The 22,666-nt window shown below is 38.7% G+C and overlaps 1 protein-coding gene across 1 annotated transcript in view; it reads left to right on the top strand.

Moving 5' to 3' along the window:
- Positions 1-4,548: 4,548 nt before the first annotated feature.
- Positions 4,549-22,666, top strand: part of PAXIP1 (PAX interacting (with transcription-activation domain) protein 1) — a gene marked incomplete at its 5' end in the record, with an annotated part of 31,532 nt that continues 13,414 nt past the window's right edge. The window contains 7 exons of the mRNA XM_010072456.1: positions 4,549-4,683; positions 6,546-6,589; positions 12,052-12,115; positions 13,099-13,212; positions 17,081-17,725; positions 20,561-21,281; positions 22,073-22,167. Of these exons, the coding sequence (XP_010070758.1) occupies positions 4,549-4,683; positions 6,546-6,589; positions 12,052-12,115; positions 13,099-13,212; positions 17,081-17,725; positions 20,561-21,281; positions 22,073-22,167 (1,818 nt within the window). The remainder of the gene's footprint in view (positions 4,684-6,545; positions 6,590-12,051; positions 12,116-13,098; positions 13,213-17,080; positions 17,726-20,560; positions 21,282-22,072; positions 22,168-22,666) is intronic.

Here is a 22,666-nt window from a genome sequence, read left to right on the forward strand (position 1 = left end):
CCCTCCCGAGCCGACACCCCTCCCGCCTCGGTCCCTGAGGAGCACCGCCCGGGACCTCTCAGAGCGGTTGAGCACACGGAGGTGCTGGTGTGATTACCGTGCCATGTCCGTGTTTCCCTGCCCGGGTCCAGAGCAGGCAAGGGGCGGAAGGTGCTGACAAGTGACCATCCATCCCTCTGGCGTGGGGCAGTGTCCTGGAGCACAAGGTTGGCCGTACAGTTAATAACACCCGGTCATGTTGGGTGAAAGTGGTTAAAAAAAGTTTCTGTGGTGTGTGCAATTAGACAAGTGTTTGAAGTTTACCATATCTAGCTTTAGGACAGCACCTTCATGCAAACGGTTCGCTACATGTTTCACATTGAAATGAAAGTCTTTGGTTCTTTGGTAGTTGCTGCAGTTGAGTCTTTGTTCACCGCTGGGTTCTGTTAATCTCGCGTCCTGGCATGCACTGAGTCCTGTAGGCCTTTAAGTGAACTTGAGGCATAGGCACTGACCTCTTGATGTGGTTTTTATTCATAGGAATAGGGCTATATGCTGAAAGAAACACAGTCTAGGACTGTAGTTAAAGAACAGGAGAAAAATCCCAAGGCCTTTAGACATAAAATTATTGACAGTGTGTTAGAGCTTGAATAACAATTCTTGTATTTAAAAAAAAACCTATAGCAGCAATATTACATGTATGAAGATGAGTGCAAAACCCCATAGGACTCTTGTATATAATTTGTCATATAAACAGTGTCCTGAAAGGCACGTAGTTAGTTTTGTGTTGGCATAGCAAGACCATCAGCGGTATTCCCATGAACTGGGTAAACAAGCATTCTCTTAAGCTAGTTTTCTTTCTTATGTTAAGTGTTATTCTTCTTAACAATTAATGCCATTGTCTAAGGGCTTTGATTTGCTCTATATTAGGTACACTAAATTCTCCTCTATTTGTGGATGGCTTCTCTAGGTTGCAGGCAGACACAGAAGGTGGCTCTGGCGGAGTTGATAAGGTCAGGCACAGCACCGCACAGAAGCGGCTACGCTCCTTCCTAGATCAGGTCGTGCTGGAAGCTGTTCAGCCACTTTCTCTTCATGAGTGATGCTCCAGTTGAGAAGTCATGTGCATCTGAGTTGTTTCTGTGTCCGGCTGGCCTGGCTTAAGACTGTTCCCTCTGGTGCTCTGGATTCTGAAAGAGCTTGCTGGCATGGCACAGCGTTACACGGAGGCCAGGGCTTGCTCCTGTCTGCGCTGATGCCTGCACTGGTGAGCCCTTGGGAGCACGAGGCACCAGGGAGGGCAGAGTCCTGCCTGGGTTGGGCTGTGGAGCCAAGTCAGAGTGAGGAAATGTGTTGTGCTGAGCTTTGGGCCAGTTCTTGGTGGGTGCCTTTGTCCTCCCTTCTGCCACTGCCCTCTGTGGTACCCTGGGAGCAACCTGAACAAGAGGAGTATTTACCAGTTGTGTTCTGGACCCAGACAGAAAGGAGAAAGACTAAACTGAACTCTAGAAATAGCTTTTAAACAGTTTTTATCATGAAATGTTGTTCCTTTACTAATGTAAAACTTACAAATATGTTTGAAGTTTTTTACTTTATATGCAAACAGATGCTAGTTTGATTTTGAGAAGAAGTTTCCTCCCTCATCTTTTGGGGAGGAGGGCACTTTGATCAGCTTAAGTTTCCAAATGGTTTCATGGAAGACCAGTTGTCTTAATAAATATTAAAGCAGGCCTAACAGAAGTGAGCACTCTGAAAAAGGTAATATGTTCAGGTGAATAACTGCATACCCACTACCTATTAAAACATATGCAGCATCAACTAGAAGGGAAACAAAAGTCTGGAACTGTGCCTGGATGTTCTTTGGTAAATGAGGGAGAATTAGGCTGCAGGCTCTCAACTTTGAATCCGTTCCATTGGGTTGTGCACTTGGCTGCTCACTCACACCTTACAGGGGCTGATGAGTAGTTGCCAGCTATTATGTTTTTAATAAATGCTTTTCCTGCTTTCCTAAAAGATGTAAATACAAACCATCGTGCTTTGGTAACACCAGTTAAAATCAGTATTTTGTACAGAAAGAGATAAAAGTGCAGCATAAGGACTTTGAGCAGGATATTTGGTTTCTGGTTATCTCTTGGTTTATTATTATTTTAATTTTTTTTTTATGCCCATTGAGTTACTTCTTTGTTTTGAACTATTCCTCTTGTTTCTTACAACACAGATATTAGTGGGAGAGAACAAAGATAAAATTTATATGCACAAAACATGATATTTCACTGGATTTAAGCTAAGGCCTAAAATGCAGCATTTTTACAATGATCATATTAGGGCTTTTCAGCATTTTTTTTTCTAGGTACAGGTATATGGAAGATACTAGTATAGGTGAAGTTCTTTAATGGTGCCTATACAGCTTTTCAGTCCAGGCACTAACTAAACTGAAGAAGTCGTGTTCTGAGAGGAGTTTCGAAGTTGACGTGAGCTAAATTAGGAAAAGTCTCTTTCATACCACTTTATATAATCATATGAAGTATATCTCATATAGATGGTGTTTAAACTTGCTACCTGAAACTAGTGTAACTTTTTGTATAAACAGACTCTGCACAGACTCTTTAATGGAGCATTGTTTTGATATTAAAAAAAAAATCATACTTTTCACTCATTATTTGTAACTTCTTTCTCATGCTGTCAGAGTTGGGTGCTCAGGTTTCATTACACTCACTCCCAGTTTTACCCTTCCCAGAAACAAATAGTTAAATGGGGCTTGTAACTCGGGGAAAGCTGCGTGAGATGAGGAGCTTGTGTGGTGGGGCTGTTCTTAAGTATCTACTGTTTTCAGAAGTGCTTGATTTTGATTTAGCTTTTTCCATTGGAATTACTGCATCTTGTGTTACCTTGTGGGTAACTGGATTTCATGCAGGAAGGTATCCTGTGATTCAGGAGATTGGTGTGTAAAATGGAAACATCCTGTCCTGTTCCTGAACTGTGTGGTGGCAAGAACAGCAAGCTTGTGATCAATCTTCTTGATTGTTTTAGAGTAATTATTTTTTAATTTGACAATACCACATATTCATCCACTGCAGAAAGAATCTGATTTTTGTTTTTAAATGAAGTTTTAAGGTCAAGTACTTGGTCAGGAAATGCCAAAATTGTCTCCTTACTGAGTGGCAACTTTTCCATCCTTGTTTTTCTGCTTAGCGTAGATGCTTTATAAGAGCCTGACACAACATTTTGAAAGACTCTTTTTCAGAGCCTTCTCTCTCCTGTTTGGTGTACAGGGTGGGTAGTAATCGCTTAAGGACCAATTACTTAATATTTGGTTTGAGTGCAGTGCCTTGCTCTGCTCTTCACCGTTGTGGGTAAAGCATCCTCTTACAAAGGCAGTGTTCCTTCCCTTTACAGCCCAGTATCTTCTCTGTCACTTTCATTCAAATAAAAGTGAGGCCTGTTTTTGGGGGAAGGGCTGGATTCATCAGATAGATCTCTACCATTGAGCTGAGAGAGCAGAACTCTTAAACCAACAACTTCTATATGGGCCTTGCAAAAATAGGTGTGAGATGTGACTTGTGAGTTGCGAGGTGTTTTGCATTTTCTGAGGACAGAAAGATGGAGTGAGAAATTTCAATTCCAGCTATTTAAGGTAGCAACTTAGGTGCCGTGTGTCCTACTTTTTTTTTTTTTTTTCTGTCTTATTTCTCTAAATCGCTCTCTGTCCTCTATCATTTCTTTTCCCAATATGTCAAACCTTTGTTAGAATGTTTTCCCTTCCCAAGGCAGTGGTTACAACTCTTTTTGGATTACAGATCCTTCTGATATCAAGGGGGTATTAGACATGTTCTCTCCTTGGTTCTCCTGTCTGGCTGCATTGTTTGGAGCAGCTGGATGGCTTCTTCAGACTTACTCATATGCTCTGGGATGAGGTATATTGATTGGATCTAGAAATATTGTAACCAAATGCATTTGGTGAAGGTGGAATTATTTTCTTAGCTGTTAAATGAACATTTACAGAAAATACATGAACATTTTGGTTTTCTCTTTGTCCAAGTAAATAACTTGCCAGTTCTGGAAGAATTCTTACGAAGACTGCAATGGAGAGTCGTGATGTTACTTTTTCTAAGGCAATCATTGGGTTACCTTTTTTTTTTTTACCTTAAGCTCTTCTTTTAAAGTATATTCAAATGCTTCCAAAGCTACTGTATACAAAAACAAACACTAAAGAGAACGGCTTTCTTACCCTGCCCGAGAGAAAATTATTTTGAGATGTTTTTTGAGGAATATATGTTTTGGAAAAATGTTGACACTTTCCAGATTTCTGCCCCAGCCTGAATTATTTTGGAAGGTAAATCTTCAACTTGTTTGGTTAAAATATGGTAGAGGTGTAAACCATTGGTGATCAGGTTTTAAGTGGGATGCATTTGGCAACTTCAAAAAGAGTGCTAGACGCTTACAGGAGGACAACCAAGAGAGAAGGTCATATTAATTCCTCCTATGTGTTATGTGTTCTTGCCTTAACATTTTTCTCAAATAAAAGGTGCTAAAAGTTGTTGACTTCTCCCTCTTCTCTTTTGGGTTTAGGTTATTCAACTTCTGAAAGCCGGGAAAGCAAAGGAAGTTTCTTACAATGCACTGGCTTCACATATTATTTCAGAAGATGGGGACAATCCAGAAGTTGGAGAATCTCGTGAAGTTTTTGATCTCCCCGTGGTAAAGGTGAATGACTCATCCATCCTACTGTCAAAAGTACTGACATGGATTCTTCATATAACAGAAAACGTGCATGTTTGGATGATGACCAAATGAAACATATCTTTTAAAAATCTTCTCTTCTTGTTACACAAACTTGTATCCTGACTGGTAGACTTCTGTTGCAATTCTCTTTTCTCCTTTCTCTTGTTGCTCTGTATCTGTCAGTGGTTTGGGGTTTTTTTTGGTTTTGTTAATATAGTCTTTCAGTCATCTGTGAGATGGTGTCCTGTTAGCTGTGCTTTAGAAATGTTTCTGATGGGAAGGATCTTACAGGCTTCTGGCAATGGAAAACCTCAATTTAGAGTAAGTGTTAGACTGATGAGGGGTTTTTAAAACACATGTGATTTGCAAGGTGCAAAATTATTTTATTGATCCTGCATATGTGTATTATGCTAATTTTAAACAGTAGGAAGTTGTCTTTTTTTTTTTTTTTCTTATACTGGAATTGCCGGTATTTTGCTGCTGTCTTGCAATACTGGGTTATTTTTCCAGTGAAAGATTCTGGCTTCATGTTTGCAAATGTGAATGTGTCATTTAGCAAGAAGGAAGAACACTAGTATTTCACTGCCAGTACCTTTGAGTACATGATTTTGGGTTATTTTTCCATACAGTTGCAGGTGGTAGTGGAGAATTTTGATAGGTTATGTCATGAGAGTTCACCTGGCAGTGCAGAAGTATTATTTAATTCCAAAAAATAAAAGGTGCTTAGCTAGAGACATTATGGTTATGGTGGGTGTGCTGATTAGTTTTTAGTTCCTTTTCCTGAACTGTTCTGCAGCATAATTTTAATCTGATAAACAAGAAGACTGCTGCCATTCTCATGTGAAGGAAGGACATCAACATGGTGCCAGTGCTTTTTGCTTTCTAATGCCGTTTACTTAAATAACTTAATTTTCTTTATAACTGCTATTAGCTAAACTTTTTGCCAAACGAGAGCAAGTCTTTCAGTAATGTCACTTAGTTTGACCTGAAAACATCACAGCATGATCTTCAATCAAGAAGATTAGGCTAAGAATTAAGGGAATGGAAGTCAAAGGCAAAGGCAGCTTGTTATCAAGAGAAATTAATACAGAATAAGGAAAACTTGAGGGAGGAAAATCTCCCATTTTTTTCCATGGGATTGAGGAGTTATGAATTAGGTGGTTTTAGTTAATTTTCTTAATGACTTTTTCTAAGGGAGAGGGAATAGCAAGAATTGGGACACTATGTACATAGTTACCACAATATACTTGTTTGTTTTTTGAGGAGATGTCATTTCATACTGAACATGATGCCACTCTTTCACCCTTCTTCCTTACATACTGTATTGGGACCACTGTCCTGTTACCTCCTCTCTTCTCCATCACCTCCCTCTCTCCCAGAGGGAGGAATACTGTCCCAGAAGACTGTCGGTTAGGGGTCATCACCTGTGTGCTTGGCAGCCCTCACCCTTGTGTGTTGAGAAAGTCCTTTCTATATAAGGTTATGGTTCCTGACTCCTTGGTGATGAGTGTAAGGTAAGGGATTTTTTTTTTAGAGCAGGGAAAACTGAGAAAAGGGAGAGGATGAATAAATACTGTAAATGGTTTTCCTGGCACAATAGAAGGACAAGAGAAAGGGGTCTTGCTTGCATGTTGCTTCACAACTTGAGCAGTCTTTATATTAACTCCTAGAAATAAATCAGAATGGTCTTTTTTTGTAAAGGCCTAATTACAATGTCTGTGAAACACTTAAAAGCTGGGAGATGTATATTGAAACCAGCTATAGTACGAACTTGGAAGGTAATTCATATTTCACACATGCGAAACAAGGTTTTTAATGTCTTGTGTTTTTTTTTTATTTTTCAGCCTTCCTGGGTGATCTTGTCTGTTCGCTGTGGAGCTCTTCTGCCGTATCCTTTAAGTTCAAATTTGAATCAGTTCTGTAGGAAACATGTTAAAATAGATAACACTGAGGCATTAAAGATTGTTTCGAATATGTACAGCTGAACTTCTTAAAATGATAGGATGCGTTTTGCTTGCCAAGATTATGGCATGCTTGGAGCTTCTTTGTCTTTCTTCAGTTTCCCTGTCCCTCTGGCTATTTTGGGTGCTTAATAGGCACTTGCAAGAAAACTGTCATCAAATGAACTCAAAATGTTTTAGCTGAAGTTGATAATTAACTGTGAGGATCCAGGCAAAACACTGGAGTGCAGTAAGGGGGCAAATGTTGGTTTAGAGTGGAATGGCCTATTCTGCCTTTTCTCAAAGCAGAATTAAGTAAAGGATAAATACACAATTACTTATATTGACACTGTATTATAAGTAACAATTTATTAACAGATAGTGTTAGTATTCCCATTGTTGGATAGAATCCTAGAATCATTAAGGTTGGAAAAGACCTCAAGGGTCATCAAGTCCGACCGTCAACCCAACACCACCTAACCCACCAAACCACGTCCCTAAGCACCACATCTACACGTTTCTTGAACACCTCCAGGGATGGTGACTCCACCACTTCCCTGGGCAGCCTGTTCCAATGCCTGATCACTCTTTCGGTGAAGAAATTTTTTCTAATATCAAGCCTAAACCTCCCCTGGTGCAACTTGAGGACGTTTCCTCTTGTCCTGTCACTTGTTACTTTAGAGAAGAGGCCAGCACCCACCTCACTACAACCTCCTTTTAGGCAGTTTTAGAGAGTGATAAGGTCTCCTCTCAGCCCCCTGTTCTCTAGACTAAACAACCCCAGTTCCCTCAGCCACTCCTTGTAAGACCTGTGCTCCAGGCTGTTCACCAGCTTCGTTGCCCTTCTCTGGACCTGCTCCAGCACCTCAATGTCCTTCTTGTGGTGAGGGGCCCAAAACTGAACACAGATTCAAGGTGTGGCCTCACCAGTGCCGAGTATGGGGGCACAATCACTTCCCTAGTTCCTTTGGTAGACACTTGTTTTTCATGTTTGGCTAAATTTATGTTTCTTAACTTGTTTGGAACATACATTCTTGCATATGGATGGCATATTTCTTCCTCTTCTTGTTAGTTATTAATGTTTAATTTTTATTTATGTTCCACTAATTTTTTTCTTTGGATCATAGGAATGGTGACAATGGCTATTATTACAGAAAAAAATTCAGGCATCTTTTTCTCAGACCATTCATGATAAAAATTCTGTGTATGGAAAAGCTGAAGTAGGATGTTCAATTTCAGTACAGATAGGAGGGGATGATTGCAACAAACAATGCCAGGACAAGGGATGTATGCTGTCAGGCATGAGATCTCATTTTAGAATGAGGTTAGCAGGTGGTCGTGCCTGTAATGGAAAACAAGAGACGGTAGATGCACGAATCCAGGTGTTCATATTAGGGATTCAGGTCTTAATGTGCTTCAGTGAGTCAGACTTCACGTTTTATACTCGGTGTTTGAAGGTACGTGCCTTTGCATCCCGCAGTGTCTCAACTATTTTGGAAATAACCTGTATCTTCTTTATGTTTCCAAGAGAATTCAGCTCAGGGTGTGAATTGTAGGAAGAGAAAGCATTGAATTCATCAGATAAAATGTTGTAGTGAGGTCTTTGCGGCTGTTTTGATCATGATAATCAATGTGTAAGATAAGATTTGGCAGTTAGTGTGAAACACTTGCCATAGTCACGGATAGTCTTCTGACCTAAGTGGAAGAAAGTTTTCCATTAATGACTTGGCTTCCAAATGAAAAAAATGCAGCAAACATTACATGGCAAAACCCAAATTAGCAGACCTACTCCTGTATTAAGAATAATTTGATTACTTTGATGTGATCTAGGCTGGTGATTTCTGTGTTTTTGCATCTGGAAATAATAAATGTGTTTATGTTCCTTTCATCATCAGTATGGGAGCATACCGTTGGTTGTATCACACATCTGTAAGCCTTCTCCCTGTTCCTCAAGACTGGTTGAAAAAATAATGAAATAGCTTGGAATTAGCTATGTTTTCAGGCTGAAGTCATTTAGCATTGCATGATTAGTGCTGCTCTTTCCGACGGAGAGGTTCTGCTATTAGAAAATTGGTCTTTTGTCAGAAACCAGGGCTTTTAAGAATGATGCTCTAGGAGCTGACGTTAATGCATTCTCAGAAGAGAAATCAACAGATAAAACCATTGAGCGATGCAGTCCATAACTAAATTGTAGCAATAAACGTGTGAATGTAGCTCTGAATGGCTATTGCTCAGGAAGGCTTTATTGCCGGTATATAGGAATGGCCAAATTAAAAGACCAGGTCTCAGTAGTATCGTATTCTTGGGTTGCATGGAAGAAGGAAGTTTTGTACACCTGTCAGCAATAAATGTGTCTTTGGACCTTTGACTTCATGTCCTTAGAACCTGGTGTTTTTAGATTTTATTCTGAGCCTTATAGTGTTCACTAAAATGGGTTGTTAAGTCTTTGTTCTGTTTCAGTCTCTTTACGACTTCTAGTGCAGTGGCATCCGGCCTTTCATTAGGGTTTCAGGTACTACCATAATGAAAAAAAATATGGTAGTTAATAGCTTACTTTTTCCAGTTGATTGGTATTGGACCCTGTTTAGGCAGAGGTTTGAGATTCTGCATTTTCGTCTTTTATGTTTTAATTTGTAGATGTAATGCTCAAAGTGGTCATTGAGTTTCTGAAGAAACAAGTCTTAGAAACATCTTTTGGCAGTTAGATGTATGGGTCTAATAAGAGCCTTATAGATTGATAGAAGGATTTAGTACAATATAAAAGCGTACTAATTTTGCCTGTTTCTTATAAATACATTTTAATATTCCGCTGTGAAAGTTGTTTTCACCGGGGGGGCACTTCTGAAGGCAGAGTGTTCTCATGTTCCTTGCTAACTGATGTTTGCGAAATCTGACTAACCTGCAGTTGAAGGGAAGTAACAGAAAAATGAATGTGGAAGCAGCCTTCCTGGAGAAGGGAAGACAGTTTTGTTTGTGGAAACCTCAGTTATAATTCCAGAAAGAGGGCTGGTGATTTACTTCTTAATTCTCTTGATAGCAGCAAAAGCAAGAATGAGGAAGGCTTATTTTTCCACGGTCTTGTACAGATGGAAGAGGGTCAGAGCACTTTGAGTTTTTGTTTCTAGGAGGAAAAAAAGTTTTGTTGCATTCGTTCTTTTTTTGTTTTCCAGACCCACTTGGAAAATCATTGTTGTGCTGCCTGTAACTGTTTTAAGAGGGTCTATTTCACGCCTATTCTTCAGAGACTGCAAGCTGCAGTCAAGCTGATGGACCTCTTAAAATTAAATGCCAAGCTGTTGCTGCTTTGTGTGCCAGCAGATGTTGAGGCAGGGAGTAGACAACTGTACATTTTTGAAAGATCCAGTACTGAATCTCAACCTTAGATGAGATACTAAGCAACACAGTGAAATTTAGGATGTTCATCAGACTTGAACTTCCTGGAGTATTCTGGATAATGGCAGTAATCTGTTCGTAAGTTTTAAAGTGCTTTGGGCTTTGTTGTCAGCTTGCTGTGTGTTGTCTCTTGTGGGTCTCAGAATTCAAGTATTGCTGGTGCATCATCTGTCAACAACATGGGGAGAGTAATTTTGTTTCATTACAAAGATCTCCATGTGTAATTGTAACATGATGCACATCTGTTTCTATAGTCATTTTTTTCCAGCAAGATTTGCATGTATCGTAACAAAAAAAATCATACAGAAGTGTAGAAAAGGGAGACGTCAGCTGGTCTGTCTGTCTTTCCCAGGTCACTTCTGTCAAACCGTTCTCTCCTTTTTCATACGCCGCTCCTGCAGTGGAGATTTCATAGTCTCCCCAATCACCTTACAGTGCTTCACTGTTGTGTTGCTAGAGTTTAACCCCATTACCATGCTGCCATCTAAGCCTGTCTTGATTTATCTGAGCCACTCTGAACAGGGAGAACAAATTACTTCTCTTTTCATTTGGCAGCCTTTAAAGGATTTGAAGGTGTGTTGTCTTAAATGTGTTCTTAAACACATGAATTCTGGTCTTTCAGTTTTCACTTGTAAGTCATATTTACTAGGTCTGTAAAAATTCTCACTGCTTTTTTTCACATGCTGTTTTCATTTATCTATCCCTTTCCTGCATCTGAAAACAAAGACCCCTTGCTACCAGAGATCTTATTGAATTTTGAAAGCATGGTGAAAAGCTTTGTGTTAGTTCCAGGCTGTGTTTCTAGGTTTTTTTTTTTTATATCCCAGTGTGATGTTTTCTCAGTTTGTGTTTCACAGTAGCTCCTAGATTCCCCATTTCTGTTGCCTGGCCAACTTCCAATGCAGTGTTATACCTCCGTAGAAAAAACTGAGCTGTGGAAGATTTGATACTTGCGTATACTGTTTACTGTATACCCTACTACTGTTTGCAGATATTCTCTCTAATACTTTGTTTGGTATGTTGTTTTTCTTGACATATGAACTTGTCCCTTGATATGTTTGTTGTTCAGGGCCTTTTGTGGACTTAATAACCATGTTGTATGCTAGGAAGCTCTTCCTACTTCCTGCAAAGGGCAGGTTAAGTTGCACGAAATGTCTTCAATCAAAAATTCTACCATTGGGTTACCAAACTTTACTGGTTTTGAAACCTCTGGCTTCTGTATTACTTTTTAACTTAAATAAGACTGCTTTTGAAGCTCTTTCTACTTTTCCAGTCTTTGTGAAATTGCAAAGGGCAGGTTAAGTTGCACGAAATGTCTTCAATCAAAAATTCTACCATTGGGTTACCAAACTTTACTGGTTTTGAAACCTCTGGCTTCTGTATTACTTTTTAACTTAAATAAGACTGCTTTTATTTCTTACTGGTTTTAAATTAAGTCGTCCACCACATTGCCACTTTTTTTTTAGTAAGCGTGCAAAAAAAGGCACTGTTACTTTCTACAGGTGACTGCTATTACCTTTTATTTTAGAAAAACATGCTTTTCTTGGTCTGACTTGTTTTATCAAATTTCTTTTGCATCATATTCTTTCTATATTGTGTGTTGCTGGCTGTAGCAAAAGTTTCTTCTTCAGATTCTCCTGTATTTTTAAGCGTGGAAAATAAGCACTTGATAATGAAAAGAAGTTCTTGGTAATGACTTGACTCCTGTAACTTAAACTTCCTGTGTTTAGCATCCTGAGATGGGCTGAGGGAGATGTTCTGGGGAGAGGGAAGTTTTTAATGTCATCAAAATCGGTCATAATATTAGAGGTGTCCTGATCCAGTTTGCACCTCAGTTTTTTCCTCATGCATGAAACTTGAATTGGAAACAGCAAGCATGCTTTAAAAGATAACTGGTTTTGAATGGTCAAATACTTGATAATATCTGAGAAGTACTATGCACACTGTTTAATTTCCTTCTAATGTCCCTCAGGAAACTAATTTAAATTATTTTGCATCCTTGACACCTGCTTTCCAGTGTAAATGGCTTTTCTCCAGAATCGTGTCAGATCTTTTTTGGAGTCACTGCCTGTCTCTCTCAGGTAAGAAGTGAACCACCTTTCAGTCTGCTCCAATGTACAATATGTCTGCAATGCTTTGCTTTTGAGGAGAGATACCAAGTACTATGACTTTTTTTTCTGTATGTTAGGTTAATTATCACCTAAAACAGTTTTTCACTGAAAATGAAGGCATGAACATTTCAAACTGTGAAATCAGTGATTTATCTTTTATTCAGCCATATGGTGATTCTAAAATGCAGAGTACACTAGACTGTAAAGTCTTTGCTCCTATTCTTCTATTTCGGCATTAACAGAATATTCAGTCAACGTGTTTTACCTGCTTATGCACTGAAACCTTAACAACAGTGTCAGCAAGTAAAGTAAGTGGAAAGGTGGTGCTTCAGTGGCTCGTGTTCATAGCCAGCTCTATAGATCTGAGAAGGCTTTTGGTGACCAGTTTGTGTGTGCGGATGGACAGGATAAGGCCCTAGGTGTTAAAGGAATATATGTGTACATGTGCATTAGATTTTTTAACAAATTATTACTGTAATAGTGTCACTAACTCTGAACGGTAATGGCTTAAACGTGGCTTTCTTAGCAGGGGTGGGGGACGTCGCTGTGACATAAATTGTTAAAAATAAACCCTTCATGTGTTTACACAGGCTGTTATTTTCTTCTGCTTGTTAAAATTCTGTTTAATGTATTTAAACAGGTTGTCTAAGATAAATAATTCTTGTTTGCTTGATCACTGACTTTTTTCTCTTGTGGAAGGTGATATATTAAATGTTGAGTTTTTCAGGAGTGAAGAATGTTTTGTTTTTCTCTGTGCAGGTTAAAAATTATTGTTTAATGTCTTTTCTTGTGTCTCTTTGTCACCCTTTTTTTCTCCATAACTTTCATGCTAATTTGGTATTTAAAAGTGATAGGTAATACATTAGCCAGACTTGTAAATGGCATGTCATGGATTGTACTGAAAAAGGCAGCTGGTTGCATGGAGCTAAAAGGCTTATTTACCTTCCTTTTAGGTTTCATCTGAAGACCGAAATACGCTGTGGGCTTTGATTACTTTTTATGGAGGGAATTGCCAGCTGAGCCTCAATAATAAGTGTACTCATTTGATTGTGCCTGAGCCAAAGGGGGTAAGAGTTTATTACATGTACAGTTCTTCTTGTTGTAGCTCTCATTTGCTTTTGAATAATCAAAAATTTTCCATCTCCCTGAAGTTAGCAGTCTTAAGACTGTTCATTAGTCTTGAACAGCTAAATTCAACACAATTATGCATTGCAGCTATTCAGTTCATATTTATTTTCTGTGTGGCTTTAAGCCTGATTAATTCAAAAGATGTTCAATTTCATATTGGTATTTGTACTTCTGGTTGAGTAAAGCATTTTATTCTTTATTCTGTTTGTCTTAACCTGATTTTGACATGTCATAATTGTTAGTGATAGTGATATGTAAGCCCGTAGACACAGAATCAGTGAAGAAAAATGATGGCCAAAATTGAAAAATTGTGTAAAATGCCCTTCAATGTTGTGACAGAGAGAGGAATAAAGAGAGTGGGAGGAGGAACAGGTTATTTTCCTTTTTGTTGGTTTTTTTTTTTTCTTAAAGAAAAGAGGTGTCTCAAAATCCTTCAAGTCATTCCTCTTAAAGAGAGATGGTAGGATAAACCATAACACAGCATTCCTATCCAGCTGGTGAAAAAAGTAGTCATACTTCAGATCACTCCCCTCACAGAATCATAGAATATCTCAAGTTGGAAAGGACCCATAAGGATCATTTAGTCCAGCTCCTTGCTCTTTGCAAGACTGCTTAAAACTAACCCATGTGACTAAGAGCATCATTGTCCAGATGCTCCCTGAGCTCTGACAGGCTGGGTGCCGTGACCACTTCCCCGGGGAGCCTGTTCCAATGACCGACCACCCTCTCAGTGAAGAACCTTTTCCTAGTGTCCAGTCTGAACTCCCCCTGACACAGCTTCATTCCCTTTCCTCGTGTCTTATCGCTGGCCACCGGAGAGGAGATCAGCACCTGCCCCTCCGCTGCCCCCTGTGAGGAAGCTGTAGACTGCCATGAGGTCACCCCTCAGCCTTCTCTTCTCCAAGCCGAACAAGCCAAGTGACCTCAGCTGCTCTTCAGTCTTGCCCTTGAGACCTTTCACCATCTTGGTTGCCCTCCTCTGGACACACTTTAATAGTTGGATGTCCTTCTTATATCAACTGAGGTGCCCAGAGCTCCACATGGTATTCAGGGTGGGGCCACACCAGTGCTGTGTAGAGTGGGACAATCACCTCCCTCGACTGGCTAGCTGTGCTGTCTTTGATGTGCCCCAGGACACAGTTGTCCCTTTTGGCTGCAAGGGCACGCTTTTGACTTGTATTTGACTTGCTGTCAACCCAAACCACCAGATCTCTTTCCACAGGGCTGCTCTCCAGCCTCTTGTCCCCCAGTTTGTATGTATAACCAGGATTACCCCATCCCAGGTGCAGAATCGGGCACACTGCTCTTGTTAAATTTCATACCGTTGGTGATTGCCCATCTCTCTAGTCTGTCCAAATCTCACTGTAAGTCAGGTGTTGTTGTGTGTACGCAGAGAAACTGAATTAGAAGGATTAGGTAACTGGCTAAAGGCAGCATGTAGCATATCAGAGTAGCCTTCTCTACTATAATGGTAGTAATGCTTTGGTTATAATAGTTCACTGGAACTTCATGAAGTGTTCAGGTACTCCTCTTGCTGAAGAACAAAGACATTTGTAATTGATTTAGTGTGTTTGTTCAGACTGAAAATACTTAAAACCGAATTGAAGCTCACTTAAAAAATGATTGTTTGGATGTTTTTAGTTAAATGTGGTGGGTGGAGCAAGTTTTTTCATTTCGGTTTTTTTTTGTGTAGTTTATTTTTTTGTCCTTAAATAGCATGAGCATGTTTCCATCACCATTTTTAAAAAAAAATTCAAATCAGTGGGAGGGGTCACACAGGTTAGTTACTTGAATGTGACTAACTGTAAGATCAGATTCTACACACTACCTTCTTACATAAATCTGTAAAACTTTGTCAAGTTTCTAATATGCTTTTATACAAAATGAGTATACCACCAATGACCCTTTTAATATTTTGGAATTAATGTAAAGTATCTAATGTTAAGATAGAGAAGAACCTGTGGCTGGTAGGATGGCAATAAACTTGCGTGTGTAATACATAGGGAAGTGCTTTAAAATAAAACATGGGCTGGCATTGGGAGAAGAGAAAGTATGGACATGGGTAATGCTTGCTTTTTCTTCCTTGTTTCATTTGAAACTGTAAGAGCCTTTGTAGGGTTTTTTGGGGGGAGGGGTGGTGTTTTGTTTGTTTGGTGTGTGGTGTTTGTTTGTTTGGGTTTTTTGGTATTTTGTGCTTTTTTTCTTTTTTTTTCTTTAAGTGCATTATGTTTCTTTTGGGGAAGAGTTAGAAGGGTGTACCGAACACCACTCTAGTTGACTTCTCCATCACAACAAAATGTAATGCTTGGACAAAGAGCTTTGCTACTTAAGATGGTGTTTTTAAGAGGCAATGGTACACATTTAAGAAGTGTTGCCTTAAATCATAAGCTTTTTAGAGCAAAAGATGTTGTCTTGAGCTTGCCAGTCAAGGAACTGAAAAAAAACCACAGTAGCTTTTCATGTCTGTAGGATAAAATAAATACCTTGTTTAATTTATGTAATCGTTGAATGGGAACAAATTTATAGGTTGATTACTTGAAATACTTCTGGTCGTGCTGCTCTGACATACTACTACAAGGGAATGTGTAGCAGTTTGTAATGAGAACAGTTTTGACACTAGTGAAAACTTAAATGATTGCTTTGACTAGACACAAGATGATAAAACAAGATTCTTAATAATTCTTACCACAAAGAAGGAAAGAACGAAAACTCATATCTGCAAATAAACTTGGTTTCATCTGTAATCTCTTTATTGTGTATGAATGACAGTTTCATTGTAGGAAGTAACTCTAGAGAAGCATTAAATTAAATTAATTTCCTCTGAATGTGCTGGTTGTTAATTTATATTGTTTGACATACAATCACTTTTAAATATTAGATCCTGAAATTAGTTTCAAATCTGCTAAAGAAAGTTTTTTTTTTTTTTTCCCCGCACTGTTTTGATATTTGTGAGGGGTTTCCATCAAACAGGATGTTTGAATAAATAGAGCACTGATTCTGTGTCTATTTCTATTTCTTAGGAAAGGAAACTGTGAAGTTTTTCTCTTTGTATATATACTCAAATGATGAATTATAAGGAAGGAGGGAGGGATAAAGTTTTCTACTTTGTCAACATTATAACCTCTCCCTGGAATGGATTTAGCTAAGATTTGGAGAGAAGTGTAACTTTAAAATTGCAGGCAATGTCGCAGTTTGTGGCTTCTGAGAAGGTGTGTGGGAAATAACCCACTGATTTCTGATTTATATTCCTACTGAAATGCATTTTTTTTCAGTGATCACCTTGTAAATACTTGTCTCTATTGTGAAATGCTGATTTTTCCCTAAATGCTTTTACATGGTGGGTTTTTTTTGCCTTTTTTTTTTTTTTTAGTGGAGAAAATGTAAGTATAAACACTATTTAGACTCACCTTAATGTCCACCTAAAAATCAGCTGCATCTTAGTATTGACTCTGATGTTGCTAGTTGCTGGAGTTCTGAAGGCTTTTTCAGAACTAATTTTCATGATTTTTCGAATCCTTTGGTGATTGGGTTTGAGAAGAATATGGGTAGTGGTGTTTTTGCAAGTCAAGACTTAATCTTCTGCAGTTGTGCCCTCTGAGTCCTTTACATTGTAAGTGCGGAGGGTTTTGTTTTAATCTTTTGGAACTTCGTGGTTGTGCACAGCAGTGTAGTCTGTCCTGTTGGTTCTGGGAGAGCTCACTTGCGGTTATTGAACAGCCTCTTGTGGTCTCACTCTCCATGCTATAGCCCTGCCCTCAAAAAAGTTATTTGGGATTTTTTGTCTTTGAATTTTTTTTTATTTTTCAGGAAAAATATGAATGTGCTTGTAAACGGGACAGCATTAAAATTGTGACGCCAGACTGGGTACTGGATTGTATAGCTGACAAGACTAAAAAAGAAGAGACTCCTTATCATCCTCGTTTAATTATATACAAGGAGGAAGAAGAGGAAGAGGAGGAAGAGGAGGAGGAAGCAGAAAATGAAGAACAAGATTCTCAAAATGAAGCTAGTACTGATGAAAAATTATCAAGCCCAGCATCTTCTCGAGAAGGATCACCTTTGGGTGATCAAGTTTTTTCACCAAAATCTACTACTGCTGATAAGGCAAAAGGGGAACTGATGTTTGATGATTCTTCAGATTCCTCTCCAGAAAAGCAAGAAAGGAATTTGAATTGGACTCCAGCTGAAATCCCACAGGCATCTGCAGCAAAGCGTAGGTTGCCTCAAGGGAAGGACTCCGGGTTAATTAATTTATGTGCCAATGTCCCACCAGTGCCAGGTAATATTTTGCCTCCGGATATGAGAGGCAATCTAATGGCTTCAGTACAAGGTGCCCAAAGTTCCGATCGACAGGAAATGATGGCTACGTGGAGTCCAGCCATGCGGACATTAAGGAATATTACTAATAGTGCTGATATTCAGCAGATTAATAGACCATCAAATGTAGCACATGTAAGTGTTGGATATTTAATTTATAAGATATTGGACTTTTTCTTAGAAACTGTCATATCCAAGAGCTTCAGCTTACCTTTATCATTCTTTAAATGTACAAAGGATTAAAAGTTCTCCATATTACTTAGAAGTTGTGGCCAAATTAGTAACCTCAGCATAATAACTTCATTCCCAGCAGGCTCACAGAAGAAAGAATGCATTTGAAAAAAATGTTTGGAAGGGTAAAGCTGTGTTTAACTATAGCATGGTTTAGAGTTTCAGTATTGATTGCTTGGTAAGAGGGGAAGAAAAACCCAGAATTATTTGGCTAGTTCAGGAAACCTGATTTCCTACCCTTCAGGCTTTTTATTCAGTGCAAGGAATTATTTGTGCTGTAAACACACAAAACTGTGAAATTGATTGTTCTCACAGTAGAGTCAGTTCTATGTTGTGTTCTGCTGGGTATCATTAAGTTATATAGTATCGGCAGGATTATGATGCAGAAGTCTTAACTTACACGTTCTTATGCCACTCGTGTAGTTGAAATAATGGTAGATTTTGTATTGAATTTATTTTTAGAAGAAAATAAAAAGCGAGTGAGCATGCACTGAAATAACTTGCAGCATTGAAATTCTAAGATGTTCATGGGAAGGGAACATGAGAAAAGTAGGTGCTGGCAAATGTTAGACGTATCTTCTACTTAAATAATTGTACTGGTGCATTTATTTGGATGTTCATCTGAAGGTAAAACTTTCAAAGGTGCCTGAATAATAGAGACGTTTACAGCTAGTAGTTAGACACAAAAAGTGGAGTTGCTCCGAAATGTCGGTTCTTTGTTGTCTATATGACTTTTGAATATGAAACAGAAATGCAGGCTTTTTTAAAAACCTTCTTCTCAGTGCCTTGAATTGTTTAAGGACTGAGACTTCTGGGTAAGGACTGAGCAGAACTGCCAAAGTCCTGGTCAGTTGGGCAGTGCTGGTAAGTTGGCCCCTGCTTTCATGTCTGAACACCACATCTACAACCCAGTCATTGTTCTATCAGATAATCTTTTAGTGGTGTTGCTGTGGAAGTACTTTTCTGTAAGTAATATTTATAGAGCTGCAGGGCAGTTGATGGTATCATGCTTTGGCTAGACTTTGTTCTCCAAAAGTCTGTTAGACTAGGGACTTGACTATGGTGTGCAAGGATTGTTCTCAAGGACCGTATCAGGCAGCTGTGTAGGTTGCCGTGCTACCTTCCAGCATGTGGAGAAAAGCTTTGCATCTTAGAACTGTGAATCTGCTTCCCAGAGGAATACCAGTTCTACCTTTTGCCTTATAACTTCTCTCTGGCTAGGTTAAATTGTAGTTTGTATCCTGCATGGTTAGCAGCCTCGGGTGGATTAATGTCTTGGTGTACACTCTCGGAAGGTTAATGTTTAATTTGAACCTCAGATTTCTGCTGAATGCCAAGATCTGTCACAATAAGGCATTTTTCAGATAGAAAGTTACTTTCTGAATATAGCCCTAGGACACTTTTGAAAGTTTTATCCCTTTATTTTGAAATATTTGTCTTGAAGCTTCTGTAATTCTGACTTTTGGGACTTTGTGGAGAGCAACATGAAGATCTCTCCTCATACTGAGCCACGAAAACATTATTTTTGTGTATATTATTTTTAGTTATTGAATGTTTATGCTGTGGTGCTGTCTAGACATTAGTGATGGGTGATGCATTGACAATCATGGTTGTAAATGTGCTATACCAACAACATCAAAATTACTTAGATGAAACCCGAGTTTTGAAGCACATTGTGAAAAACACTTGAGCCACCTCTCATGAAGAGTTGATGAACATCTCATTGAGAGGATACAGTTAATTGGCTTCGTCTTTTAGTGGTGTGCTTCGATTCCTCTCTCTCGCATACACACACCACTGAAGTTTACACTGTATGTGATGAAGTAGTGTGGGCGAAGGAAACAAGCTTTGCAGGATTCACCAAAGCTGATTTCATGTTTAAAAGACTTCATGAACGGCGAGTCTAGAGTTTGCTGTTGCTCCTTCTAATTTTTAATACGCAGTTTATCTGAAAATATTTTAATAAATATGTAGAACTCATCCTCATCTATTAGGAATTTGCCTAATTTTCCCTTTTCTGATGCTTTAAAAACTCACTTACTAACTTGTGTTTGCTTAGTGTGAAAATATTTTTCCCATAAGGGCGAATTATACATCTAAAAAGGAAATTAAGCTCCAGATTACTTCAGCACTCTGTATAAACCTAGAATCCATTATTCTTATGTATGGGTTGGTTAGGGTTTTTTTCCCAAGAAACTAGTAGTGGTAGGCAGACCAATGTTTGTATTTTGGCATTCGGTTTAAAAAATAGAGCTAAATATTCCTGAAGGCAAGGTTGTATTAAATTCCCATGTTTCAAACAGCACTAATTAGTAGAGGCATTATTATCAAATTTTAGGTTAAAGAAAATAAGACTAAGGAACTACACTTTGAACTTAAAGGGCTAACTAGATTGCAAAATTAATATTACAGTTGCTTGACTTGATCAATGTAATCATTAATATAGTGTTAATAGTCATGATGCTATTGGAGATATCATCAATAATACAGGGATTGGTTTTAATCTCAAATTCTGCTAAAATGTGCATTGCTTTATATTAGGAGCCCCATGTATCTCCATGCTTTTCTATGTCTAAGTCCTGTCCTTTCATTTTGCTATTAACAGTTAAAGATTTTTGTTTAGCTCACAATGTATTTAAGTATAGCTCTTTTCTTTTGAAAATTTTCCCAGTAGTTCTTTAAATATTTTTAAAAGTGAATGACAACAAAAACGTCACAAAACTAATCTTTGTTTTCTAGATATTACAATCACTTTCAGCACCTACAAAAAGTTTAGAACAACAAGTAAATCATAGCCAACAGGGACATCCAAATGCGGTGCTGTTTAGCCAAGTGAAACTAACACCAGAGACACATTTATTACAGCAGTCACATCAAGCACAGCAACAACAGCACCATCCTCTTTTACACCTTCAACCTCAGCAACTTATGCAGCTACAACAACAGCAGCAGCAGCAGCAACCCCAGATTTCCCAGCAGTCTTTCCAACAGCAACAGCCTCATCAGTTTTCACAACAGCAACAGCAAGTTCATCAGCAGCACCAGTTCGCACAGCAGCAGCTTCAGTTTCCACAGCAGCAGTTACATGCTCAACAGCAGCTACACCGACCTCAGCAACAGCTCCAATTCCAACAGCAGCATGCTTTACAACAGCAACTTCATCAGTTGCAGCAGCAGCAGCTACAGCAGCAACAATTGCAGCAGCTGCAGCAACAGAATCTGCAACAGCAACAGCTACAACATCATCAGCAGCAGATACAGCAGCAGCAATTGCAGCAGCAGCACTTACAGCGATTACACCAACAGCAACAGCAAATGCAGAATCAGGCAACACAACACTTAACTCAGACGCCTCAAGCACTACAGCATCAAGTTGCAGCCCAACAGCCACAACACCACCAGCAGCAACATCAACAACTGCAACAGCAGCCACTTTTTGGACACGATCCAGCAGTGGAGAGTTAGTAATGATTGCCTTCTGGCTAATGACATGACATAATGTGGGATAGAATATTAAAAAATAATGCTGTGTTTGCAGTATGCGATTGTAAGATTTAGAAACGTCATTCATGGCTCAGGACCTGTTTACTAATTTTTAGGCAAACAAATTTAAATTATAACTGAAAAACCTGACAGCACTGAGAACTTTCTCTTGTCAAATATATACTTTATGTCACTGGCATATAAATTATGCCATGAGAACAGTGTTAGTCTATGCATACAAAACATTTTTAATTTTTTTTTTTTTCTCCTTTGGAAGAGGGGAGAGGGGAACCTTTCAAAAGGGATGACAACTGAAAGACAGCTTAAATTTTGGAAATAGTAGTAAATTGATGTGGATTCAGTATCAGATAGAAAGTTGTCATACCTTGCTTTGAATTCTGTCCATGCTAGTAACACTGAAAGCTTTTTGATTGTTTTGACTATTCCTAGCTAATCTATGTAAAAGAGTAAGTTGTTATCTTAGGTTTTCCTTTTGGTGCCCCTTCCTTCTGCCCCTTTAGCCCCACTTCCTCCAGGAAAAAAAACACCCAGAACAAAAACAAACACTGGGCTGAACTATGCCTTTCGATGTGGCTGTCAGCTTTGAAAATTTGGATCCTACTTTTTCCAAGAAAGATATACTTCAAAATTGAATTAAGTTTGTAACATAGTAATAGAATGATTAGTGTAGCAAATATGGTCTGAGATGAACTCTTCAGACTTGTAAGTATTTAATTTTTTGTTCTTTTATGTGCCAAACTATTCCAGTTCCAGAAGAGTATTTCCTACTGGGCTGTGTCTTTGCAATTGCTGATTACCCAGAGCAGATGTCTGACAAACAGCTGTTAGCAACCTGGAAACGGGTAAGATTCTGCTGTTTTTTAAAAAAACTATGATAACATCATGTCATAGTAACTAAATCCTAAAAGGGCTATCGGAAGTATTTCAGCACGGTGCAGTTTTCTTTTGGCATCCTTCTGTGTAATGTTTGTTTTACAACCTAAAAACCATTATTCAGCTGCAGCTGGCCAGAAAAAGTAATAATGCTCTAGATGTGCAGCCTGGTTGAATTAGGTGTTTACTCAGAACATTGACTAAGTAAGTTACAGACGTAACTGTTTCCTGACCATTCATGCTTTTAATGTAATACTGCATTGCTATCTTTAACTTGATTGTATAAAAAGACTCTTTTTTTGCATATAATTGGCATTTAGTAGCCTGTGAGGTATCCACCTGAGTGAATAAGATGGAGGAATAGAGTGTTTCTATTTTTTGCCAACTTCTATTTTTCAGAAAAATCTGATTGTATCCTTTCCTAAATGAGAGGACTTTGATGTTCTTCAGAAACTTCTGATGGATTTT

The sequence above is a fragment of the Pterocles gutturalis genome, unplaced genomic scaffold (assembly GCF_000699245.1).
Source record: "Pterocles gutturalis isolate BGI_N339 unplaced genomic scaffold, ASM69924v1 scaffold8987, whole genome shotgun sequence".
NCBI classification, from domain to species: Eukaryota; Metazoa; Chordata; class Aves; order Pterocliformes; family Pteroclidae; genus Pterocles; species Pterocles gutturalis.